General features: G+C 45.6%; 1 protein-coding gene across 1 annotated transcript in view; it reads left to right on the top strand.

The window, feature by feature from the left end:
* LOC143316268 (FERM, ARHGEF and pleckstrin domain-containing protein 1-like) overlaps window positions 1-27,621 on the top strand; it is a 47,240-nt gene that overhangs the window by 13,547 nt on the left and 6,072 nt on the right. The window contains 13 exon segments of the mRNA XM_076724148.1: window positions 10,286-10,390; window positions 12,358-12,400; window positions 12,579-12,657; window positions 14,885-14,982; window positions 16,360-16,474; window positions 17,647-17,794; window positions 17,894-17,989; window positions 18,080-18,243; window positions 18,324-18,392; window positions 18,484-18,559; window positions 18,981-19,191; window positions 26,143-26,345; window positions 26,799-26,888. Of these exon segments, the coding sequence (XP_076580263.1) occupies window positions 10,286-10,390; window positions 12,358-12,400; window positions 12,579-12,657; window positions 14,885-14,982; window positions 16,360-16,474; window positions 17,647-17,794; window positions 17,894-17,989; window positions 18,080-18,243; window positions 18,324-18,392; window positions 18,484-18,559; window positions 18,981-19,191; window positions 26,143-26,345; window positions 26,799-26,888 (1,497 nt within the window).

Raw genomic sequence — 27,621 nt, 5'->3', positions numbered from 1 at the left:
GAGAATAGCTTGCCTGTGTCAGGGTTTTCCCTTGGCACAGTAGGTGATTAAAGCCACCGGTAAGATAGCTTGTGTTAGAGGAGGAGGGCTTGCATTCTCCCCAGAAACACACCACCGTAGAGAGAATCAGATAGGAGGAATTCAAGCTGCTTCTGGGTTGCATTACCGTCTGAATCGAAGTGCTCTTCCCCTTGTTTTGTTACTATTCAGAGAGTGAGATGTGTACTGGAAAAGAAGCAGCGCCTCAACATGAGAGGCTGTTGTCCTTGCTATGAGAACCGCTGCTTAAGATCAGCAAAGAAATGCCTAAGTGGGCTTGCTAAGAGTTTAGCAATCAGCTTAAACCCAAGTGTCAGCTTCAGTGTCCTGAATGAGATTTCTCCTCCTTAATAAGAGCGAACCATGGCTCCTTATTAAGCCTCTCTAAGGCCACAGAGCTGCCTCGCTCAATCTCTGTCGCAAATCTGGACCCCGGTCTTTGGTGTTATTGAGTGTATGTGTGGGAGCGTGCTGCACTGGGTTCTGCCTTCAATAGGTGAAGTGTTTCTTAATCTCCTTCCTCGCTCCCTCCTCGTCTCCGTTTTGGAGGTTTTCCAGAAGCCTCGGTGGAATTCAATGGCGTCTCCCCTGCTGCGTCCCTCGGTCTCCAGCCGCTTGTCTCTGAGAAACTAGCAGAGGAATGTGGCCTGAAATGTGATGTTTGGGAGAGAAGGTGTTTTTTGTTTTTCGCCGGTCTCCACCTTTTCGTACTTTTATGAGCGCTCTCGTCCCTTCTTTCTCCCAAATGTCATGCCCCTCGCTCTGTCAAGACATTTCATCATCATTTGTGCAGCTTTCAAAGACATCATAATTCAGTTTGGAGGGCACTGTTTCTTCACAGCCCTTATTGGGAATTTCCAGTGTTGCATCCCCCGATGAATCACTGTCACCACTCTCCTGGCTTTGGCGGCGCTTGTTTTATTTGATTGAAGTGCGTTTTTTTTTCTTGCTTTCAAATGGATTATCTTAGCTTTTTAACTAATCAGTGTTATTCGGAAACATTTGATTTGAAGTTGAGTGGCTGCAGAGATTGTAAAGAGATTCATTTTCATCTGATATTTAGTGTTTATGGTGGGATGTGTGTGTCGGTTGACATGTTTTAACCTCACAGAGATATCCAGTTTTAATTACACGAAGGATTCTTGGCTGTGGCATAATCAAAGTGCTATTCCTTACTTGTAAATCATCCATTCTCGTAACCACACACATATGTGTTTACCGCAGGCCGAGGTCAATTATTCAGTCGTGTTTCCACACCCCGTTTTTGCTCGTAAATCACTCGTTTCAGCGACACGTGCAGAGACAAAAACACATGCCAAGCGTAGGCTTTTCTGACTTGCTTTGTTTGGCTGCTTCTTCGCTCGGAAGTCAAATAGGGTGAACGACTGAAGCAAAAGCATCTACACCACACTTTACATGATGCTGATGAGCTCATGTTTCCTCTGTGGTCATAAAAAAATGCACATTAGTGGATTTTTTTCTCTTATTTTCTATTCTTTAGTCTGACTTCTGTTATGCTCTAAAGTTTTGGATCACAAATCTCATGAGGCTTTCAGGGAAGTTAACAGGAAGCTTTTTTTTAGCCTGTGTTTATTTACATTTTGGCAAGCTGACACCAGAATGTATGCCGAACGAGCTATTAGCACTTCCTGTTTGCAGGGTAACCATGGATGCACGCACAAAATATGACCATACTCAGGCAAATTCTGGAGTTGGAAGTAGCCTCTCATTTTCTTGATCTCCAAGTGGATTTATGTATTTGCAAAGGACATCCGTGAAAACGATGTGCACTGAGTGTTTTAGAGGATCTTCATTGCCTCCATGCCTCCTGTGTGTTATAGCTGCAACTATATTGGTCCCTGTCACATTATCTCAGAAGGTCTTCCACAACTAACAATAGATCTTTGGCATACAAGCAACCTGCACTCAGAAGCTACCCATGCTGAAAGACACGCAAGCCTGTACCGTTTCCATTTTATCGCCCTGTTTCTCGATGGAGCTCCAGAGGCCTGCAGGAAAAGAAAAAAACGCAGCCCTGTTGCGAGATTTACAGACCTCATTATTACACGAGGCGTAGTACAAGCATGCTCACCACCGTCCTGCACGGGACGGCAATTGCTTTTTAATAGTACAGCATTGTGCGTGTATTCCCCTCTGCTGCTTGATTTAATTGTCTGCCTCAAGTGTGCCGTGAGCTTTAACGTCCACACACACACTGAGACACGCCGCCGTCTTCATAGCAGCCTGTCGGCATTTTCATCATCCCCCCATCAGGGTGTTGCCAGTTTGATTTCCCACAGTGCCTCGCTGTCACTGCTGACAACGCTAGCAGGTATTTTGCCAATAGTCTAGCTCGGCATATGCGTGTATGTGCGTCCATCTGCCTGTGTGTGCGCGGACGGCCCTTTCCCTTCTGGCAGCGCGGAGGAACTGGCTTTGACGTCTTGCCAGTAGGTTAAGCCGTTTAACCTAATCCGAACGAGAGGATGCGATTGGTGGACGGTCGAGGAGGGAGGAAGCCTCTCCCAGCTGTCCTGCTGTTCAGTGGTATTTTTGTAGTCCTTTTTTTTTTTCCTTGAGGGGAAGTTGTGCAGTTCAGACTGGCTTCATTCTGTAGCCTCATACAAGAGGGACAGTGAATGTAGCGGCGGTACTAAATGATGAAAAGGAGGAAATGGAATGATAGCCATAAAAACCTGTTCCTTTCCTCCATGCCTTGCTAATTTGAAAAACCGCAGCGATGGTAGTTTGCAACAGGCTCGGTAAACATCCCCCCAGGTGTTGTTCTGAGCCACGGTGCTTCAAATGCTCATCATTCAAGATGGTGCATTAGCCAGTACCAGCAAGCTATTAGGATCATTTTCTTTGCTGTGACATGAGCAGAGCAGGCACTGGGTTAACCAGAACAACAGCGGGGGGGGGGGTTGCTGTGATTTGTCTTCTCATGCAAACCGATTGAGTTGCTTTAGGCAGCAACAAATAAAGACCTTCATCAATTGTGAAGGTGAAGAAGGAGCACAATTACTTTAACATGACGCTATTAAAGCACAGTTTATGGACTTCTTTGCTTGGTCCTTTCAGAAAATAGCCTGTGTGTTCAGGCTATTAAACGCGACAGAGATTATTCGAGCCTTGGGCCCAGAAAATAAGACAGTTCATCTCATTTCCACTCGTGAATTTTGAAGCTGAACATTTTGTTTGCCACAGAGCTTCTTTTCTGCAGTAATCCCGTTTGCCTTTGTCGAGGGAACTAACTTCCGGGTTGGTCTCCAGAGAAACATCTCCTGCAACGCTCTATAAGACACTTTGGGTCTGATTTCTGTGGTATGTTGCACTGCATGTTGCTGTAACTGGCCTGCAGTTTAGCTGCAGGACGCAGAGAGCGTTTCTGGTATTAAACCGTCCAACCGTTTCACGATGAGGTTGAAGATAAATAAAACATATCCAGATTTCCAGCTCGAATGACGGCTTAGCGCCGGTACTCACAGCCAGGCAGCAGTTTAGCTGAGGTTCAGGTGATTCCCCGGCGCTCTCTTCACCAGGGTGTGACTTTCATTTTCAGTCTGTCCATATCTTTAACTGCTCTCTCCTTATCTCCTTGTCACACGCCCTTGAAGTTAATTTGTTTTTAGTGATCCATTGATAGGTTCCCGGACATGTTTCTCCTCTGGAAATGTCCGTTTTTCGTGCCATCGCCGCTAGATTGAGTTTTAAAGAAAGTCCAGTAATGGTGCAGTTTTAAAGCCATATCTCGAAGTAATAACATGTTCTTTCTTTCATGTGCCTGAAAAGATCCCTGCTGGAATTCATAGCAGGGGACCGGAGGAAGAAACTGAACAGCTCTGAGGTGTTTTTTTCCCCCCTGTCTTTTCCCTCATGGAGAGTTCTTATCATCAGTCTCACCCATCTGGTTTCCATCCCTGTTGACATTAGTCAGAGTGCAGGCTTACAGACCTTTCAGACATGCCTCTGCTTCATGCCGATTTGCCTCAAGCCGTTTTCTGTTGTTTCATGCATGTCTTGAAATATTATTTTGAGAATCACAATTCCACAAGGGCAGTGAGATGTCTTGATTTCTGAGTTTGCACTTTTTTGCAGTGGACCAGATCAAGCCAGCGGACTTATTTGGAAAGTTTAAAAAGCCAAACGTAATATATCATAACCCAAAGAATGAATTCTACAAATGCCACGTGCATTCGTTTTATAGGTCGTTTGCATCGACGACGCTGTGGGAGACTGTGTAAACCCTCAGCGCACCACGACAGATGGTGAGAATATTTGACTTGGCCGTGAGTTGCAGGGCAAGACAGGACCCGAAGAAAGGGAGAGTGAGGGAAAGCACTGCAAGATAAATAAAATGGTTAATAGGTAAAATATGTCTGCCTAGACTTTTATATGGTAAATGGAAAACTGACATGGGTTTTGAGAGAATAGGAGATAGAGATTGTACACAAAGACTGCTGGTGTGACTGTTTTAGCCTCTATTAACTTGCTCCAGAGCAAGATAGATATAATTGATGCATTTTCATTCAACACAAAGGGAGCTTTGGCCACAGAGAAACAGATATGCAGGGTTTCTTAGCTCCAGGCCTCAAGAGGCAAAATGGGACCGGATAGTAAAAACGAGAGAGCAATTACTTTGATACACCACATCCCAGTTTAGTCAGGCACGAAACTTGTGCCGTAGGAATTGTCTCGGAGAGTCGGAGAGGAAGCGTGTTTGCTGAGTCTCCCATGTGTTTTCGCTGCCTGGTGTCTTTGCGGAGGGTTGGTTTGGCAGGAGGATGAGTCTGACAAGTCGACAGGCACGCCGACAGCTTACTGGCAAGTGTCCCCCGATAGGCAAAGAGCCGACGCTGGAGTCTGGCTACCGAACAAGGGAGTGAGTGAGTTCAGCAAAGGAAAGAAAAAGAAGAGAGCAAGAGAGGTAGAAACAAGACCACGTCTTCCTGAATGGCAAAGCGTATTCCATTCGGTTGTTTAGTTGAAACCAACACGTTTTTAGGACCTATCTTTGGAGCACTTTGGTACGTTTACCGTCGAGCTGACACAGTCAACTGCAGCCTTGTTTACTGTCAGTAACACAAACCGGGGACACTCACCGTGTGGGCCCGACCACAATCAACCTGCCAGCTGACCAGAATGGGTATTTCTGTACTCGGTTGTGACACACATCCCCCCACCATACATTTTGTTTCAGAGGCACCTCTATAATTTTGAGTCTACTTTGCTGCACCAGAAAGACCATGAGTCACTTTATGAAAGGCAAACAGAAAAAGAAAGCAGTTGCCACAGGCTGCAGACGGCCTCGCTGTTTTATTGGGAACCTTTTTTTACTTCTTTGCCTGAAAAATAAGCAGTTATTTTGCCAATAAAAACGTGTTGTGTTTTCCTCATTAGCAGTGTCGCAAACAGGAACATTGGATTTTAACAGCTTAGCTGCTGCGAGGAAAATATGCTTTGCAAACAGAAGTGCTGGCTTTTGTTCCCTTTCCCATGTCTGGAGCTATTTTGATGACTTCTGAAGGCCTGACTCGTCCTCTTGGAAGTTTTTTTGGCTGACAGTTGCCAGGCTTGAATCCAGATTCCAGCACAGTTCACTGATGGACAGTCGGTTGTTAAGGCTCGCTGCTCGACCTGCTCGCCTTCTAATTATCTTAAAAGGCAAGAACCGTGCTGGTGTGAGGCCCAAAAGGACAGCTGTGTGAAACTGGACTCTGCCTTTAAGGACGCGACCTTGGCCTTTGCACGTTGCTTTTACAGTCCAGAGTTGCAGCAGGAAAGTCTAACTTCAGACTCTTTAATTGTGCGTCTGCATGCGAGTGCACATACCAAGAATGTTTCCCTGCATGCACACACAACAGATAAACTATATCTGCATAAAATGTGTCTGTGTGTGTGTCTGCATGAACACAAGTGTGTGTTTTTGGCTGACTAAGAAAGGCTCATTGATGGTGGCTGCTGAATGAAGTGATTGTGATTTGAACTGAAAGGACCTCAGTCTGGGTTCCACTGGGCCTAGTTTACTCTGTTCAACATTGCAACACACATGGTCACCAGTTATTTTTAGACCTGTAAACTCTCAAACTATAGACTTGGAGAAGAGATTTACCTGAGGCGCTCTGTCATTAACGTCCTCACTTTTCCTGTTTGTTGCCCAGTTTGTTCAAAAACCGATATATGTGTCACATTTGACCTCGGCCGTGTGACCATTTCCTCTGCTGAAGCTGTTGCCAAGATGAACAGATCACATGATCTCCACTGTTTACTGTGTCAGCACTGGTGTTGCTTGGCTCTGTTTTTCTGGTACGTTGGCATGTTTTTGAACCGAACATACAAGTTTGAACATTTGGATTGTAAATGGAGGATTGCACAACATGCTAAACGTGGGCAATCGTTGAAAGCAGTGCAGGAGGTAGTTTTATGAAGAAAGATGGTGAAGGTGAAGCTGAAGAGGCTTTATCTACCTATTAAACTTTTAGATGGCCCACTTTAGTAATTGCTAGAAGCAAGTGTGACATTTTAATACAGAAAAATGTCAGGGAGATGATAAATGTTGCTCAAAAAATGACTAACTGAGCCTGTTTTAATGCAAAGAAAACTGCTCATTTCCATTCCCGGGGCTTGTATTTCTCTCCGGAAAGTGCTTGAGGTGTCATAAAAAAGCAGAGGAGAGAGGTGGAAGTCATAACCAGAAAATCCTTGACCATTTAAAGACCATTGCGTGTCACAAAGTGGACTTACTTTGCTGGCGAGTGGGATTAGGACTGGATTCTTCCAGGTGTTATCCCAGGCCACTGGAAAAGACCTTTTTAAATGAAAGGCACTCATGATCCACTTAGGTTTACTCTGTATTTTGAGTCCTCTGTGACTGTTCGCATTGCTAAATAATCAATGTTTGGCCTTTGAGCCTAGAACAGGATGTGAGTGGGGGGGTTTGTTGTGTTTCACATCATCTTACTCATTTCCTGGTTCCTCACTGGAGCAGCCTTGTGAAAGTTGTGAATGTGAAATAAGATTTGAAACCTCTGAAAACGTCATCTCTGACGCTTGAAGTCTTTCTTTGACCAGATCCAGCGGACTTGACCAGCTAGTCTTTGTTGTTTTTCGAGGTTTGCTTCAGTGCCACAAAGGGAGCCGATTCTGACCCCGCCTGTTGGGTTCGGAATCCTCGCTTTTCAGCACTTCTGCTCTCACCTACTCATTACGGCTTCTTCTCACACGAGCTTCGGTTCAGTTTGGGTCTCTGAGTTGTCCTGCCAGTTCGGCAGAAAAAAAAAAAATCAATTGGAACCAGGACTCGCGAAATAATATTGGGCTTGAGCTTCAGGTTCGCTTCAGCCTCGGCGCTGTCAGGTTCAAGACACGCAGCCCTCGCAGGAGTGTTTCATCTTTGCACACGGCTGGAAGAACATCCAGCAGCACGCACGGTGACGCATCATGTGTTCGTGACGCTTGTGTTATTGTAACTGGTATTGATATCTGAAGATTTCACCGCCGTTCCCTCAATGACATTCCCCTCTGCATTCCAGTGTCTCACATGACTTAAATGTGACATGGGATATCTCCCCAGTGTGTTCACGCAGGCTTACTGTAGTTATTGGAGAAGGGTTTGCTGATATTAAAGGAAATGGCTTTTTCCTGAAACATATTTGGAAATCTCCCCGAGTCTGATTCACTTCAATGTTTTCAGGTTCTTGCTCGTGCTTTTGTGTAGCATCCTAATCTGCTTTGAAGACAGGAATGTGGCTGATACTGACTAGAACTTAAAGAAAGCGTGCCTCTCTGGGTCTGTGTCTTCCCTGTTATTCTCACCAGGTGTTAATTCTTCAGTCAGTCACGCAGCTGGCAAGCAAAATAAACAAAAAATCCAACTTTTTTTTGCCTTATTCTGGCCTGATTTTCTCCGTCTCATGTGTTTTTTGGGTCATGCGGTGGCCGCGTCTCCTCCAAGCGCAACATTGTTTTGCACAAAACTGGACCCCATCTTGTTGAAGTTGGACATTTTCGCACAGGAGTTTCCATGCAAGTTTTTAATGAAGCCAATTTGAAGCGTGCAGAGCGGTTTGATGAAAGAAAAACGCGAGTGATGGACAAAGGAGTGACACAAATGAATGCAGACAAACAAGCCAGTCGTGCAGCATTAAGCCTCGAGGAGAAGAATTTGTTTGGAGATGAATCAACACAGTGAATGAAACTAATATATTTGTGGCTACAGCTTGAGGACGCAAAGAACGAGAAGGGTGGAGTTTGACCAAGTAGTCTTTATTTTCCATCTTGGCTTTCTTCTTCTTTCTTTGCCTCCTTTCCTGCCTTTAAGCTGCGTTTGCTCTCGGATCCTCTTCCAACCTGTTCTCCCACTTCCTCTTCTCCCCTCTTAACCTCCTTTAAAACCAAGATTACCGCTACCCGGGACTGGATCCCGTCCAAACTGCAGAGATCCTCGAGCTTTGCACACAACAGTGGCATCTGTCACTCGAGCTTCCAGCCTCTCTGTCGTAACGTGCACGCAGGGTTGTCATTCAGTCAGTTTGTACCGTCACTATCTCACAGTCAGCTAACGTTGTTGTTTCTAGAGGCCTGGCGAGCATGAGAAAGTGTGTGTGTGTGTGTGTGTGTGTGTGTGTGTGTGTGTGTGTGTGTGTGTGTTTGTAGTGCAGCATGTGGGTGTGTCCCTGCAGACAGACTGACCACACAGAAACAGATGGACACAAACACACACGGTAGCCAGATGGTGACAGACTTGGCTCCCACCTTGGCCTTCACCGCTCTGATTCCTCTCTTCCTCGTTTTTCTTCTCACCACTCTGCCGTCTCTGCACTCTCCACCTCCAGTTTATGTGTTGTTCACAACAGCAAATGCTTTTTAAAAGTGCTGCTGCTTGTGCACCTTCATCCCCCCATCCTGCATGAAGTGGAGCTGTGTCAGTCTACTAACTCTATGTCCTTCGAAGTAGTGGTCATTAATATCTGAAGGCCGTCAAATGCTGAATATAAATGCCAAATGTGCTGCAAAAAAAAGCCCAAAACACAATTGAAGCGCCGTCAAGAGCATGCCAACCCAACAGGCACTCATATAAATGGAATCCTAAAGCCATATTGGCCAATCAGAAGCCTGGAAAAAGCGATTACAGGTAGTCTTCCTGCAACTAGGAGGTCGGACCAGGTCTCCTGCAAAGCCGACAACGCTGGCAGTCGGGTGTGTGTCGTGGGTGTGCTGGATTATGTAGCAGTGACCCCTGTAGCACGCTCTGACATGTAAAAAGTCCCATTAGCAAGGTTAGCACAAGCACTATTTTGGCCGCTGGCCTCATGTAAAGCCTGAGGGAGAAGTTTGTCTTCGGGGCTTCCTGCCAGAAGGATTATGCACATGCATGTGTATGATGAGTGACTTGATTTATCTGCAAACTAATACAGAAGAAAACGTATGTATGATTCAGTCAAGAATTGACTATGCAAGTGTCATGACATCAACGCCTGCCTTTCCTCATATTACGGTGCATATAGAGTGAAGTCACAATGTGTTTTTTGCATGTGAGTGCCTGTCAAAAGAAGGAATGCACAGAAACTACATATTAACTTGAACGGAGCCTCATCAGACTCTCTGAATGTATAGCTGGAACTCAGGGTGGTACCATTTAGCTTCAACTGCCTCAGAGGAAATTATTCTGGGCTAATTTGGGGGTTTGGTCTATTTTGGAAATCCCAAAATTCCTGCTGCTGCTGGATCCAGACAAAATAATGGAATATATGCTAACCAAACGACGCTCGCTCGCTCGCTCTGCATTACCTCCATCAGGTAGACCTGCACCAGTAGACTGAGACACACACACACACTTTTCCTGGGGCAGCGTGGTTGTTATCGGACTCTCCCAGCTGAGCCTTGGCCTCCAGCTATTCATTAGACCCGAATCTAAAGCCTAGACCTCACATCAAGGTCAAAGGTCAGTGGCTCGTTAAGTGAGGCGAGGCTCATTAGAGAAAATCACATCCACGAGTCAGGATTTGTGTTCTTGTTTTACCTTTTAGAAATGAGTTCTAAAATAACGTGCAATCGTAGGGAAAGGCAGCTGACACTCATTCACTGAGAAATAACCTTTAAAACAGACCCACATTCCTGCGCTCCTCAATTCCATTATCAGCACTCCCCTGATGAGATGTTTTCCTCCTCTCACCCCTCCTGTCCTCCACTTCCCCCTTTTATTTTAATCTCATTTGTCACACCTCCTCCGTTTCGTCTCTTCCAGCAACGTTCCCCCGGCAAAGTGCTGTTTGACCTGGTCTGCGCCCACCTCAACCTGGCGGAGGGAGACTACTTTGGACTGGAGTACCAGGACCATCGCAAGATGACGGTGAGAGGCGCACACACTCACACGGACGCACGCAGAAGCATGAAACCATGAACATTTGTGTGAAAAGGGGTCGACGTGGGCATTTTGTGCGTAGCCTGACAAGTTCCTTCCGTGTTGTCATCAAGATATGAGGCTTCTTATGCCACCCGCTCATAGACCCGTATTGAGAAATGGCTGTCTGGCTGTTATTGTGTCTTAACTTACAAAAAATGAAATCGTACATACACTAATACTATATTCAGAGGAATCCTGAAACTTCCTGTTGTGCCCTTCTGTCTTTCATCTGCATCTATGTGCATTTAAGCATCCACCTGGACTCAGTTGTTCCACCTCTTTGACGGAGGAGCAGCTGGTTCTAATAGTTTGCACATGGCGTGTGTCAGTAGTTTGAAGATGCTGTTTTCTCGACTGTCGTTCTGGCTGCTGATGTCTGCGGGTGGAGCCTCCATGAAAAAGCCACTAATAAAATGCAACTGTCAGGGTTTTTTTTTTTCTTTTTCTCTTAGACTGTACAGCCCTGATTCAAAAAAGCTGGAAATATGTGCTTATTCTGAATTTAATGCAGCAACAAGGTAAACAGGTTCATTGGTAACAGGTGATTGGGTATGAAAGGGGCGTCCTGGTAAGGTTCAGTCTTTCAGTTTAAGGACAGTGTTTCTCAATGTAAAATTTAGGGATTTCACTGTCTGCAATCTGTAATATCATCAAAAGATTCAGATAATCTGGAGAAACGTCTGCATGTAAGCGGCAAGGCCACTGAATGGCTGTGACCTTTCATCCCTCAGGCAGCGGCGCATTAAGAGCCGACATGTTTGTGTAAAGGCTATTCCAGCATGGGCTCTGGAACATGGTTTTGCAAGTTAAGACTCTTCCATGCAAAGCGAAAGCCACATATCAACAACATCCAGAAGTGCTGACGACTTCTCTGGCCCGAGCTCATCTGAGATAAACTGACACAAAGTGGAAAAGTACTCTGCGGCCCGACGAGTCCACATTTCAGATTGTTTTTGGGAATCGTGGACATCGTGCCCAAAGGACCATCCGCGATGGTGCGGGGATGTGTTAGTGTCCACCGCATCAAGTTCGTCTGACAAGGAACCGTCTTAGTCTTTATTTGCATTGTTTACAATCTGGATTGAATCAGCATGTGCGTACAGATACTTGTGTGGACTCAAACAGACACTCACTGTGTCTTTCAGTGCCTGCGGCGTAAGCAGCAGTTCTGAAGTGGCCCAGTGGAACACATGATGTAATGCTGACGAAATAATAGCAGTGTTGTCAGCACACACACACACACACACACACACACACAAACAAGACGAAGCCTACGGACACACGAACGGGCAGCTGTACATCAAGCGGATCGCCGAGCGTTTTTTATCTTGTTTATGTCAGCTGGTGTGACTTTTATAGCCGCGATAAATAACCCAGATTCAAAATACAGTGTCCATTACGAGCCGCATCTGAGGCATGACGTTTTTATGTGCTTACATTATAGCGCCGCCGTTGTACTTTATAAGGAGCTCACACTGCAATTACAAGTGTAACGGTGTGTGTTCAGCGGTCATTTGATCAATCCTCAGGTCGTTTTTGTACTAAACAGGAGTGTCAGCCAAACTGGCTTTAATTTACAGGTCCATGGTTTCTGAATGTTTTCTTAACAATTCACCAAGAGGGTTCCTGGAAAGAGCTGTTATTTTGGCATTTATTATAAGGAAGTCACCTGCACATGCAAATATGTGAAATATGTCTAATAATAATGATAAATACAATTCAGCAAATGTGGATATATTATTTGCATCTAAATGGAGCTTTTATTTTTCAAGGACGGTCGCACGCTCCCTATAATTGGTGTCAAATTACAGAGCTCTTTCTCTGAAACTTAAAGACCCTTGAAACAAAGCATTGTTCTAAACCGTTCTGTCGGTAAGGATTCGATTAGTAAAGCTGTGCTCTGTCCTCCGTAGCTCTGGCTGGATCTGCTGAAGCCGACGCTGAAACAGATCAGACGTGAGTAGCCGTGCGTTGCTGTTGTGGTGTTACATTTCCCTTAACAGCCCACATGAATGATAAACAGCTTTATTCTGCCATCTAAAATAAGCCACACCATCTTGTCAGTGTTTTTCTCTCCATCCCTCTCTGCACGTCCGCCTCTCTTAACCGCCTCCCTTCATTTTCCCTCCTCCAGGGCCGAAAAACACCATCCTACGTTTCGTGGTGAAGTTCTTCCCTCCTGACCACACGCAGCTCTTGGAGGAGCTGACTCGGTAGGTCTTCACCACGCAGAAACCGCACCTATCAGAGGAGGAACGTCTTCGATTAAAAGACATGTTGTTTTGCTGTCTGGCCGTACTGTTTTCCGTCCATCAGGAGGACTTTCACGGCTGTGTCGCAGGCCTTGTTGCAATATGTCTGCATGTTGCTGCTTATATATTATAGTTATATCCACATGTTCCAGAGCATTCTTTTCTTTTCTGCACTCAGACAAGACATTTTTAGGCTGTCATGTGGGAACCAGGCTCAAGAAAACAGCTGAAACGCGTGAAAAGCTTTGTGACTGGAAGACCTGCTTTTTTTGTCCTGTTAGCATCCAGACATCTGTGCTCACGCCCGTGCCTCCTTGTTTAGAAGGTGTAAATTATCAGCCAGCATCTTGTCTGCCTTTCTGTTTTGTTTAGTATGATGGAGCGGACTGCACTGGCTACGGCGGCGTTTCACATCACACAACATGAATACGAGAATGTTTTGACCTTCCGCGTTTTCCCATGATGTCGCGGTTCCCTCTCAGAGCGCAGCTGGCTATCCTTGAGAGCAGAGCCAAGCAGGAAGCATCTCATCTGCGAGGGGATCTCTTGAGATTGAATAAAGGCTGAAAGGTTTAATTAGTTTAGATCTTCATGAAATCAAACCCTGTTTTTTGCTTTTTTCCAAAATCAACCGCTCAGTGTATTTACAGTCTGTGAGTTAGTGGCAGGGTCCGCCATTGCTGTGCTGTGTGTATATCGCCATTTTAAAGTTCAATGTTAGCATAACATCTCCCAACAGCCCACAATGAATATAAAACCATTTAATCAACATTTCAACTGATGCCACAGTCACAGGAAGCGCAGCCATGAAATCACATCACATTGCATATAACACCGGTTGCTGCCGTGTCGCCGCTCACCGCCAGCGACCACAAATGTCGCCGAATCAACTGGGATTCCAACCTCCATTTCAAAAGAGAGAGTATCAGCACCAGTCGGGGAAAGTTTCACATATTTTCCACTGACGACCTCTCAGCTGGCCAGCTTATTCCGCTGATCTCATTTTGTCTCGGAGAGTGCCAGCTGACTCCAGCACAAAACAGGAAGTGGGCACAAAGCCTTTTTTTTTTTTTCCTTTGTTTGGCTCTCTCTTTGATCAGTCTTTGATGGACTGATGGACTGATGGAAGATGATTTTTCAAGCTGATATTGGCCTTTTTTATTAAAAAGTGTGTCCCCCTGGCCAATCAGTGCCACTCCAGTATGATGGAGGCGAGGTCTAATATCATTGTTCTCTCTCATGTCGCTGCTGCATTACTCACTGCAGCACTCTGACCTGTGAACACAGCAAAGTTGCATTCTCCATAACAGAGTTTAAGAGTTTGAATCGCATTTCACTGTGAATTGTCGCAGTATTCTTTAATAGCGAAACGACTCCGGGCTAAAATAAAAAGATAATGAAATGCAACCGAGGCTTCATTAACTTTATTAGAGAGTTAATCGTGCCGTTATAAAAAGGTTGAATTGGATATCACATAAAAGGCTGCCATGGGCCATTAATCACACACTCGCACACACACTGAATGTGTACCTCTGGCAGCCAGTCCGCTGTTTGTCCTCACACGTCAGCCAAGCTCTGTTTAAAAGCTCTCATGTTTTAAATTAGTTCTGCTGAATTTTATCCTCTTTTTACTGACTGCTTGTGTTTTGTCTTTCATTGGCTTCATTGTTACCCGAAAATGTGCAACAAACCCTCAGACAATATGCTCAAAAGCAATGTTTCAGGACAAAATGACAGCGACCAGGATTTATGGAGGTTGTGTGTTTCTCATCTCTGTCTCGATGCGTTACAGTCCTCTTTGTAGTGCTGTCTCTGCTGCTCTGTCATAGAGATGCAGCGTCATGACCTGGCAACATGCTGGGGTGTGCGTGCGTGTATGTGTGTGCGTCGAGGTCTGGATCACGTTATAATTAGCCAACTGTACAATGATTAACAGAAAAGGGCGTTTTCTCAATTAGGAATTGGTTTTAAATCAGAAAATGCAAAGTAACAGGTGTGTGTGTGTGTGTGTGCGTGTGTGTGTGTGTATAAATGCCATCAGTTTGATGCCAATGGAATTGCTTTTAACCGTTGGGTTTATAAAGTGTGCATTAACCTCATCACCTCCTCGCTTTCCGTCTTTTCTCTCCCCCACACTCTCTGTCTGTCTGTGTCGTGTCCTTCCCGCTCTCTCTTTTTCTTTCTCCAGGTATCTGTTTGCCCTGCAGATTAAACGCGACCTGGCCTGTGGTCGTCTCATCTGCAACGACACCAGCGCCGCCCTCATGGTCTCTCACATCATTCAGTGTAAGTGCAACACATACACACGTGTGTAAGTGCTGTGCGGAAGGAGGCGTGAACTAAAAAGAAATTTGTCCTCACTGCAGGACAAAAAAAAAAAGTCCATCTCAGACATGCACCACAAGTCCACAAGTGTTTTATTGTGCAAGTCACGTAAGAAACCACGAAACATTCTGAATCAGCCGGTTCGTAGTCCTTGAGGTGTTTCTCCTCATGTCAGATCAGTCTCTAAAATTCAATTTCCAAAAACAGCAGGAATCAGACCAGCACTCCATACTAGCTGTAAGTGTGAGGCAGCAGAATTTAGCATCTTCTAATGCTAAATTTGAAAATGTAAACACTAATAATAGTCATTAATTGAGGCTTCAAAGGCAAAATAAGTTCTAAAAACGCGAGCATTAAAGGTCGTGTCACGTTGAAATAAAGCCACAGCAAACATGTAAAGTCTGACATGTATGTCTGAATAACAAAAAACATCACTTTAACGGCTTGATTTAAGGCGGCAATTTAGCATTTTCCCTGTCTGAAAAGGACTTTAGTCTCACTGTGTGGCTCAGAGTAATGAAAGACCCTGAATGCCTCGCTCATGAGGAAGGCCATAAATCACCAAGCCCGTGACAGATATTCCCTTTGGAGGAATTTCAGCGGCACTTCCTGTTCTATGTCTTGTGTGTCGCAAGTTCAAGTTTAAACCAGATTAGCTGAACATTTACTGTCTAAACGGATTCAAAGCTCGATTTTGAAGTGGTACAGTAACACTAATGGGGATGCCGTACATGAGCTCGCTCCGGCGGGGCAGATGCTTTGCCGGCGTGAGACCGTGCTCCAGGTTCAAGCTGCTGAAGGCTTCGATCACTCTGTAGTGACCGTACACAAAGCAGCAGTATTCTCCTACATGCGAAACCTGTCCCTGACATTCGAACGACATGAGCATGGCGGCTTCGCCTGCTCGTCAGGCTGCTGTTGTCTTTCCGTGTGCAGAGGATGTGGGATTTATGGATTCAGTCTTGCAGACAGCGGCAAGCCACGGCGCAGCATGCTGAAGAACATGAGTCGGTTGCCGTGGTAACCGCCAGTGCTGTGCCTGTGTGTGTGTGTGTGTGTGTGTGTGTAGAACCTGCGGGTGGTACAGTACGAGGCTCTATTGTTGCTGGTGTTGGACAGATGGAGGCACATGCAGCACACTTCATCTGATCTGCAGCACAATCAAGTAGAAATGAGATGAACCATTTTTGTCGGATTGGCCTTCATTCCCGCAGTCTCTTCCTCCACACATCTTTATTTAATCGTCTCATCTCACCTCAGTTCTCCCACTTTCACTCCAAATAAATATTGAATTCTCACCCTACTGTCACCTCTCCCCCTCTCCCCCCCTCCCATCAGCCGAGATCGGGGATTTCGATGAGACCCAGAGCTGGCAGCACCTCCTCCACAATAAGTACCTGCCCGATCAGGACGCCATCAGAGACAAGATCACCGACTGCCACCGCAAGCATGTGTGAGTTATCATGTCCATGCATGCATTCATATCCATCTCACATCACATATCCTTATATTTCCACATGTAATGATATATTGTCCAGTGTTTGTGTGCTGAAGGCTTTAAGTCCAGGCTTCATACTGGGCTGTTATTGGCTAGTTCATCCTTTTAAAATCATCCTTTCTGCTGCTGCTTTAAAGCCACATCTTCCGTCAGCCTTGTCGTGTCAAACTCTGCCTCATCCCGCGCCGTGAAGCTCAGACATGCAGCAGTTACAGCACTGTTTACATGGAAATAGCAGGTCAAGATTATCCTTGCTTGGAAAACAGCACTGAGCCAAGCTTTAGTCTGATTGGGGATCAGTTTCTGGGCGGCGTTCAGCTTGAAGGTGTCGGGAGAAATAGTTTTTCAGAGCGCACATGCTAAGATATTTATCTGTTTATTCAAAGGTGCACACCCATTACACAATTACACCCAACCCATAGGCCTCTCTCCTGCAGAGATGTTTATCTCTTTAATTACAACTGCTCACACACGCACATGCACACACACACACACACACACACACACACACTTTTAAGCTCTCCCCCGCAGAGGTGGCTGTCCACAAACATACGTCTTGGTACTCCCTCTGCACCCCCCCGGGACCACACATTCACACAACACACCTCTCCTCTGGTTTACATTTTAGCTGTGCTTTCCCCACCGCTGTTTGCAAACACATGACAAATGCGTTTCCTTGTTTTCCGGACATGTAAATTCCCCTAAAACTCTCCTGCAACCACAGATACGAGCTGAAAACCAAACCACAGACTTGCTGATTATTTATCATGGTCACGCTGTGCACCACATACCCATTCTCTGTCTGTGGGCTCCCGCTCTCGCTTCCACCTCCAGCCGACGCAGGAAGGAAGTGGCTAATTCAGCAGCTCATACAGGAAACAGGAAGCTATTTTCAGATTTGCGAGGAAGCAAACTTCTTTGTGTGGCACTTTGCTTTCCGCCCACAGTGGGTGCTGCCATCTGATCCTGAGTGTTTGTTGTTTCCACATTCACAATAAATCTGGGCTAGAGACCTCGATTGGGCCATGTCTAGCATCTGGTGCATGCAGTGCAGTAGTGCTGATTTTCCTAAATGTTGACAAAAAAAAATGTTGATTAATGGACTGATTGATCACTGTCCTCCACAGCGGACAGACTCCTGCAGTGTCAGACTACCAGCTGCTGGAAATCGCCCGGCGGTTGGAAATGTACGGCGTCCGTCTGCACCCAGCCAAGGACCGAGAGGGTACTAAGCTCAGTCTGTCTGTGGCACACACCGGCGTGTTGGTTTTCCAGGTAAAACCATCCACATTGCACTCAACGAAGCTTAGAAGCTATTGAAATTAATCCAAAAGGTATCCTTGTAAGCTGATTCATGTGTCATTCCTCACTCAGGGCTACACAAAAATTAACGCTTTCAACTGGTCCAAGATTCGCAAGCTCAGCTTCAAACGCAAACGGTTCCTAATTAAGCTGCGAGCAGACCCCGCTGTAAGTACATCTCGCATAGATAGTCTATATATAGTTGCACGTCTTCCTCCCTGCGTCCATACTCACTCTCGCCTCTTTGTCTTCCAGCAGAACGCCCACCACGACACGCTGGAGTTCGCCATGGCCAGCAGGGACTGCTGTAAGATCTTCTGGAAGATCTGCGTGGAGTATCACGCCTTCTTCAGGCTCTTCGAGGAGCCCAAGCCCAAACCCAAGCCCATCCTCTTCACCAGAGGGTCCTCGTTCCGCTTCAGGTAAGGAGAGGACAGAAAGGGAAGGATGTGAAACTGCTACGTCTGCATTTGTCTTTCATTGCCTCTCTTTCTGCCCGCAGCGGTCGAACCCAGAAGCAGATCATCGATTATGTGAAAGACACGGAGCTCAAGAAAGTTCCATTTGAAAGGTGAAGTTGGAGAAAAGACGCAAACCAGCGACCACACTTCTGTTTTCTGCATTATTTGCACTTTTTGACCTCACCCACCCTCTCTTTTCAGGAAGCACAGTAAGATTCTGTCCAACAGCAGCACGTCCCCTCAGTCGTCTTCCTTCAGATCGCAAGTGCCAAAAGAGGTGATAACACACCTTAACACCGGCAGACTGTTTCACCCACAGTGTTGTTTTTATTTGCATTTGTCCCTCTGTCTTATTTTTCTTCTAACTTGACTGGTTGGACACATTTACAGGCTGTTTTTGTCTGTTTTTATTGCTTCTCTCTGTTTAAATCTGGAGCTGCTCTGTGGCCTGAAGTACAAAGCTGTTTTTGTCCTCCAGGGAGTGTGTGTGTGTGTGTGTGTGTGTGTGTGTGTGTGTGTGTGTGTGTGTGTGTGCTTTGTCCAATCTGTTCCCGTAAATAACAGTCTATTCAAAGTCAGTAATTCAGCATAATGAGCCCAGTTGAATAAGAGATTAAAAAGCTTCTCCTCTTAACTGCCTCCTTTTGTCATCACTCCTCTTCCTCTCTATCTCCTGCCTTCCCTTTCTTCATTTGCAGAGTGCCATGTTTGTCCCATCAGCAGACCAGCCCGACTCAGCCAGACCAGTCCACAAAGCTGAGTCCAACGGTTCAGAGGAGCCGCCAGCGGCCGCATCCTCCACCAACGGCTTCCACGATATACTGGCAGCGCCCGGATCAGACCCGACTCAGTCCAGACAGAGCCACCATGGCACTGGATCAGCGCCGGACCCGCAGTTCCTCAACCCAGGTCCATCCTGCAGGGCAAACAAAGGCAGCAGCTCCTCTATTCCTTACATAGACTGCAGCGACATAGACAGTGAATGTGATGTGACCAAGAGCAACAGGGCCACCAGGGGCCACAGCAATGCAAATGACAGCAATGGGGATGATTGTGTATATAACAATAAGCATGGGGTTAGCAGTCACAATGGGGGGCAAGCTGGGAGTCTGTTTGGGGTTGTAAATGGGTTCTACCACACCAATCACCAGGGGCTGATGCAGCAGCATCAACAGCAGGGTATGACTGGGCTGCAGGAGCAGCAGCAGCAGCAGCAGCAAGGTATGCTGGGTAACAGAAGCTCTGCAGATCAGTCTCCAGTGTCTAACAAGTTTAATGTGAGTCACAAGCAAACAGATGATGAAACTTTGCCCAATGGCAGCTCGTTTCATGGCCGCCTCCCACTGCACAGCACGCTGTTGGATGAGATCTTTCAGGGTCGAGACAAGCGAGGTGCGGCTATAGTGCGACCGTTAGGAACCGGGACCCGTAGTCAGTGCTCCAGCCCGGTGATCAGCAGCTTCCACCACCGCACCAACTCGCTCAGTCACGCCGAGATGACAAATGGTCACGGCCAGCCGCGCTCGCGCTGGGATGACGGCGGGCATTATTTCAGTAAACGTCCGGGAGTTGTTCCAGTGGAGACTCCCACCATCCCGCCGCCATCCCACCTACCAAACCACTACGGTAGCTACTCCCCGATCACCCCAAACCGCACACCGCCACATTTTGCCAAACCTTTTAACAACAACAACATGAGGAACCGCTCTGACACTGATCCGTTCATTCTCAGCCAGCTGACATCCACCCCCATCCACCACCACGACCCTCATCGCTCCGGGTTGCACGCCCAAGCCCCGTGTTCTGCCCCGGTGGAGCGAAGAATGATAATAACTAACGGCAACCATGCGGGGAGCGTCGTGGCTCCAGGTCAGCCTCGGTCCAACACCGTGCAGCGGTTGTTTGGCCGTCAGGGAAAGCCCGGAAACAGCCCGACTCGTAACAACCTAAACCAGCCGGTCCAAATGATCGACGGCTCCACCAGCAGTGGCACCGACACCAGCGACACAGAGTCGGACACCGGGAGCAGCGCGTACAGCCAGCCGTTAATGTATGGCAATCCCGTCGCTGTCAGTTCCATGAATTCGGTCAACTCGAATGGCGTGAACTCATCGCCGCTGCCTCGTAGCAAGTTCTCCTTCGGGAGTCTGCAGCTGGAAGAGGGGGAGGATGGCGAGGGAGAGGAGGAGGAAGGGTGTTACCGCTTTAATGAGGAAGACATAGGAGGTCGGGTTTTCAGCTGTTGAAGGGTGAAGATGTGCGAGTAGTTGAGCCTCACGTCAGGCGTTCTAATGCTCAGTTAATCTAATCCTGTTGTCAGAATGGAAGACAACCTGAGTTTAACATGTTACTCTGCATAAAGCTGGAGAAGTGTTCAACTTCAACCATCCAGCCAAATTAGTGAGGACCATGAAAAACGTCCCATTAACAGCTGATTATTGAAGTAGAAGAAGTACCTTTTTACACTAGCTTCTAACATATTTTTGACACATTTTGTGGGTTTTTTAACTGTGAATAGCAACACCTGCCCTACTTTTAGATGCGTTGATAACACAAATTATTTCCAAACCCCCACAATCTGCATTTTTGTATTGAATTTTGTATGCAAACCTATAAGCAAACTTGTTGAAGAATCAGCACAGGTAATGTTTGAAGAAAAATCTTCCTTACAGCGTGCCATAACTTCAAAGCTATGTTCAATGTGCGGATGACTTGAAATCTGAATTGTAGTCTTTGTGGGGAAGATTGTTTTTGCATAATCATTTGATGTTATTCATGTCAGAATCATGAGGATTCTGCTGATTGTAGCTCACTTTGGTAAACAATGCCTGCTTGTTGTGGAGTTATTAAGGTGTTGAAGCAAGAGATCAGTTGATTTTAGGGGAAATGTTGAGTTGACCAGGATCTGCTGGTCATTTTCCTCCTATTAGAACTCTGCTTGTGGTGATGATGTTTCCTCATTTATCGTCCTGGTGTAGCTTTTCCTCTAAATCAGACTTTTATAATGATTTGACTGTTGTCTGGTGCAATAGAAGGGCTTTAAGATGGTAGCTGGAGTTCATCGACGGAGATGCTATAGATCAGTCTGTGGTAGTTTGGACTGACTGAGAGATGTTCCCCTCTAATTGTACAGTATATTGCAATGCTCTTTGTAGGGAATGGATTGTAGTGTAATACGCTTGACTTGGTAGATAAATGTGTTCACTCTGTAAGCTGTGGGGATCTGCCGGAGGAGGGATGCGGTAGCTAGCGGCTGGTCTGCCTTCTCATTCGGTTCTGGCCGAGCTGATGTCCTTTTTCCTTGGAGCACTTTTTTATGCTTTCATTCAACTTCTGTCTGTCTGTCTGTCTGTCTGTCTGTCGTGAGCGACTTGCACTGTAATTTCGATGTTCGTGGTAGAGGCTTTTTGTATTTCCCATTAGTGGATGGATAGATTTGCATTGATTCAAATGTTAGGGAGAGTATGAACCTTTATATCTGTATTTTTGATAACTGAAGCTCCATGTGTGTCTACGTTTTGACTGAAGATTCACTATACGCGCTTATGCTTCTTCTGCTGGTTGGTCATGGGCTTTTTTTCCCCTCTTTATTTCTCTCTGTCGTTCTTTCTTTCTTTCACGGTTGTCCGCACACAATAATGAATAATCAAACACATCAACCATCGTCCTTAAACCTGTGACCATCCATGGCTGTCCGCTTTGCTCGGCTTGCACGACAACCATGCAGGGAGGAAAAAGGTAGCTCACTGTTTTCTTTTACTTTCTTTGGATGCTCTTCTCTCTTCTGTTGCTGTGCTGTTTATTGACGGTGCACCGGCCCTCCATCCTCATCACTGTCATTTGCTGGCTGTCTGCTCTTCAACTCGTGCTTTTTGGTTTTCACTGCAATGAATTGGGACAAACTTGAGCAAATTAAGTTCATAAGAGGAACTATACTGGGTGGTCTGCCTCAAAACAAAACATAAATGTCTGTATTTGCCCAAAAACTGCCAAAAAAAGACACTCCAGAGGTAAAAAAAAAACTACCTATTGATTGGAAAGTACTAGTTTATGACCTTAGCTTGGTTTTGTCTTTAATGCTAACATGCAAACGTTAGCATGCTAACACACAAAGCTATAATGGTGACCATTTTACCTGCTAAATATCAGCATGTTAGCATGCTAGCATTGGCATTTAGCTTGAAGAAGAAGCACCTTTTTCCTGACTTTGTTTTCCGGAAATACAGACATCTCGGTGAATTAAGGTGGATTCTTAAGGTGGACTGGCGTTACTAATTATATTGTTAATGAGCAGCCATGCTTTTCTGGATCTGGATCTGCTTTGGAGCTGTGAACGATTGACACACACTGCATGGATGTGCTATGACTCAGGGGGCCTCAGTGCTCCCTGAAGCAGTGACATTCAGGGTTCAGTCTACAGAACCTTCACCTTACAGAACAACCTTCTCTTTCCTCAGAGCTACTCCATCTTCCTGAAGCAAATGTTGGCGCTTCATGCTTTGTAAATGCACTGTTTATGAGCATGTTTTCTGTTAGCCGTTTAAAAATGCTGTTTTCTCACATTTCCTTTCCTTTTACTCTGAATGCATGTTAACCAGGCTGTCATTCTGCTCTGTTTTTGCCCACTTTGTCGCTCTGTCACGGGGCTCAAAATGGTTTCGAATGTTTGAGGGTGCATTAAGTGCAGCGCAACACAAGCTTAACAACCCCAGAGATGTGTAGGTTTCCTGTTTTTCAGACGCAAACACTTTTTTTTTTTTTTGTGCCTGCACTGGAAAGATTAATCATCTGCACTCGGTCTTTTGCAAATATTTAGAAACCATTTGTGTTTTAGCCCCGGGTTTCCTCACTGTGCGCAAGGGCAAAACAGGACTGACTCAACTCCAGTGCTCCTTGAACAGAGAGTGAGAAGGCGAAGGTAGACAGACACATGTAAAGTGAAGCTTAATGCAACTGTAAGTGAAAAAAAACAAAAGATATGCTGAGCGAAATGGAATTTTATTTTCTAAGTTATGAAAGGCTGAGTATTGTCAGGAGATGGACACACACACACATACACATACATGAACACTGGAGCTGAGTCCACCTTGTCTTCCCTTTCACTGCCTGTCACCAGTTCACACTTCCATTGAGGCTTTTTGTATTTTTGATGTGCTGTACAGACAGTAACAGACTGATAGATTGTGATTTTGTATTCACACTGTAATTTGTTTGTTAATGAAGTTAATCCGAGCCAAATTTGCTAGATTTACTTTCAAAGTAAAATTGAATTGTAGCTTTTTCTGCGGTCTACACACTGTGACAATGTGATCGTATTTGACGGATAGCAAAGCAAATAGTTGAACAGTTTGGGAAATGCGCTTGTTCGATTTCTTGCAGAGAGCCGGATAAGAAGATGAACACCGCTCTCACGTCTGTCCAATATGTCTGTTGGCTTAACGTAGCACAAATACGACAAATATGGGTAAACAGCTAGCCTGGCTCTGTCTGATCATGACAGAGTCAGCACAAAAGCTAATTCATTAACACTTTATATCTTACTTTTTTGTTTAATCTGAGCAAAAACCTTAGGTTTTGTGTGAATTTTGTTCCCTTTGGTAACTGTGGATAGGCTAGCAGTTTCCCCCCCATTCCAAGTCTTTATGCTAAGCTAAGCTAAGCTAACAGGCCTTGTGTTCACTATTGTTCTCGCAAGAAAAAAAGCAAGCGTATTTCCCAAAGCGTCAAACCGTTTTCTTTCATTTAGATGATCAACATGGTGTATGGTGGCAATCTAGCATCACATCTGTGCTTCTCTTTCTGTTTACATAACACACTTTTTACCGACTGACTGACTTCTTTTGAAGGAATAAACCGACTTGCTGGTTCTTCCTCCTAATTTTGCGGTTTGGAGATCGGTGGCAGTTGTGGTTCGCGCGTCCAGTATTTACGGTCACGGCGCACGCCAAGACTGCAGCACAGCATCTCAAAATGCTGAACATGCAAAGCTTTAACTGCTGCCAGGCTAGATGAAGAACCAAAAACTCTGTCTGTTCCTCGACAAAAGAAAGGCATCGAAATGCTCGTGTTTCCCTTAACGCACACTGACTATTATGGCCTAAAGACACACTGACTCTGGTTTTCTTTGTCACTCTTGTAACTCTTTATATTTCTGCGCACCTGTCCTTTTTATTTTCATCACAAAACACCTGCTGGATTTTTTTGTTCTTGTGACTTCTTTAAGGTTTTTTTTTTTTCTTTCTTTACCCTTCATCTCTCTTTTTAACACTGTAACTGATTGTGTGCACTAGTGTCAATAAAAAAAACGACCTTGTATGTTCGAAGAAAAGGGACTCCGGAATTTTCTGTAGAGGGAGCCGATGTCCAACTCCCCTTCGCACACCCACCCGTCCACGTACCCTCAACCTGCTTGTGTGGTGACCCCCCGCCCCACCCGTGTCTTGTGTTGTGGTAGTTAGACCGTAGAGTAGAGGTTGTTCGTTTTGTTGGATGTTGCGCATGTGCACACTCGACTCGACCCGTTTCTGTCTGTGTTTCGTGTTTTCTAGTTCTGTTAGCTCGTTGTTTCACTTGTGTTTTGTCCTTGTCGTAGTTTTTAGTTTTTTCTGTCCCGTGGTAAGTTCTTTTGTAGCACCCGTCACAGATCTGCACTCAGTGGTTTTACCCATGGTCCAGTTTGGTGTATAACAGTGGACACTTTGGAAACTTTGCAACGGGGCAAGTATACAGTTACAACTTAGTACCATGTAGTAAACCTCTGTAGTGACTCTAGCTGTAGAGAAAAGTAGGTCTAACTTTTTTAGTCTTCTGTCCAGATAATGGTATTTTCCTTAAAAAGTTACCACAAGAAGATTTCAACTACAATCAGACCAGACTCCCTTTAAAGAAACTACGATTTTAAGCATCATTGCAACTAGCAAGCAGATATCTATAGAAGATCACACCTGGAGTGCATTGTAAAGGTAATGGAAAGATAATGTATTCATAATGCAGCCATAATACTTTCTTAATCAGAGCTGAAATGATTCATTAATTAATTGATTAGGCGTTGACAATCGATTATGCAAACCAATCTCTGCTTTGGGCCTGTCAAATGTGATATGTTTGGACATTCTGTGGACCAAACAATTTAATTGGATATTTCGCTCACAGAGAGAACAGATGTACCGTTTTATCATTTCCTTGCTCATAACCTGACAGCTTTTTTAATCAGCACGACTGCATTATTTATCTTTTTACTTCCCCTTATAATGCACAGATATGACCTTTGCAAATAAATTATAGAATCCATAGCTCTTTACTAACATCTGCCTAACATTTATTGTTATCTCTTGCTTCTTTTTACCCTTTTTTCTCAGTTTTTAATCATATCTCGACTCTAACAGAGACACAGAGTAGATGTAGACTCCTTCAGAGCTGATGGATTGTAGCATTTTTGTCATATAGCGACCTGCCTGGACATGACAGCTGCTCATTTCGGGTCCTGACCCGCAGTTTAGGATTGATCACATAGTGTTGTATAACCTTGAAATTCATCGCCATACATGCTGTTATTGTTTAGAGCAATCACTTGAGATTTCTGTTCATGTCTTGAGCTTCTAAAAGCAGGATGAATCCAGAAGCCTTTCCCTCCACTGAGAAGTGTCTGAGGAGAGAGTGAAAAAGTCACTCTGAGAATTAAATGATAAGGAAGATGGCAGTGAATTTTAATGAAAGTGGCTTTTTATATTGTACATGTAGAATCTATTTTAACGCCGTCCCTTATCCTCTCCTGCCATCTTCTCCCCTTATCTCACTCTTTTTTTCTATTCCTGTCCCCATCTCCCTGCCCATTTTCCTCTTTTCCTCTCCTCCCCCCAGAAAGTCCCGCTTCAGAGGACTCTCCGGCGGGAAGCCCCCACGTGGTCATCAACGGCAACGGCTCGGTAAATGGACAGGGGACGGGCAGCAGCGGTATCCTGGGTCCCGGTCCTGAGGGACGGCAGCTGTCCCCGCTCACCAGCCCTCTGCTCACTGACGCCGGATGTGTCCGCAACGATGATGAAGAGGAGGCGAGGAGGAAGGTGGGCATGCACGTGGGGGGAGTGGGGGGGGGGGGGGGGGGGGGTTGATCTGTGTTGTAGGTGTGCAGGTCTCATATGTTGTTGATTCAAGGAACTAATTTTAAAAGAATGAATGACCCCAAAAACAAGCCAGTGTTTAAAGATGCTAACTTTTAGCTCATTTGACTACGTTTACCCACAATGCCCTCCCTCAATCAATGAATCAGCCAACAGCAGCCCTCCAAAACTGACATGTCTTCATCCTGTCCTGCCATCATTTCCACTCTGGCCCTTCATTTAACATTAGCCGTTAGCTGCTAATTTTAGCATTCTTATGGAGAAACGTGCTGCAGAGGTTGATAGTCTTGCTTTGCTGAAGCTGTTTTCTCTGGAAAAAAGAAATAAGGGATTTTCTCAGTGGATAGGTGAACGGACGGACAGATGGATCGATCTCCTCTCTCTGTTTGTGTCCAGAAGTTTCCCACAGACAAGGCGTACTTCATCGCCAAGGAACTGTTGACCACCGAGCGGACCTACCTCAAAGACCTGCAGGTCGTCACAGAGGTAAGAGGACATTTCTGCACTTTCTCCACATGAGGGAGTTTCGCAAACACTTTTTTGAGCGTTTGCCTGTCGCTCTTGCCTCGTCTGTTGCCGCGTGGATGCTAACTGCAAGGTCATTCTCAGCTGTGTGTGAGAGACAGGGAGGGAGCTTTGAAAAGCCATCTGTGTTAAGACCAGGAGCTCGTCTGGCCAAGTGTAAACACATTCCCTCGAGCTCACACAGGGAGACCGTGAACCGGGGCGGCCTCTTTAAAAGGCTCGATGCTGGAAAAGTGAGGCGAAGCTGGTTATTTTAAAGGCTGAATTTTGGGACAGTGGACCGGCGTTGGTGTTTTAAAAGCTTGCGTGTCAGGACAGTGAGTCACAGTGGGTTTGTGCAGCGCAACAGCTGGAGTTTGGTGTTTTCACAGCCTGAATATCGGCAACGTGAGCTCAGTTTGGTCTTTGGAGAGCCAGAATGCTGGGACAAGGAGCTTTAATTCAACACTGTCTTCCAGTATTTTTTGTATTCCCATCCCAAATATGGGCTTTTATGAGCATTTTATCTTGCATCTTATCTTGGACGGATGACAGATGAAAATGCAGCTTCCAAGTGAGCACACTGAAGTCGCTTGTGTTTTTTTAAATGCCCCTTTTTGTTTCTCACAGCAAAGCATCGCTCACCTCTTTTTTAAGCGAGCGAACTCGCATCTCGTCGCCTCTTTAAAACGACACAGGCTGTTCGCTCCGGGCT

This window comes from Chaetodon auriga, chromosome 23 (genome assembly GCF_051107435.1).
Source record: "Chaetodon auriga isolate fChaAug3 chromosome 23, fChaAug3.hap1, whole genome shotgun sequence".
NCBI classification, from domain to species: domain Eukaryota; kingdom Metazoa; phylum Chordata; class Actinopteri; order Chaetodontiformes; family Chaetodontidae; genus Chaetodon; species Chaetodon auriga.
Note: the sequence above shows the minus strand (reverse complement) of the source record. Positions and strands in the feature narration are given on the sequence as shown.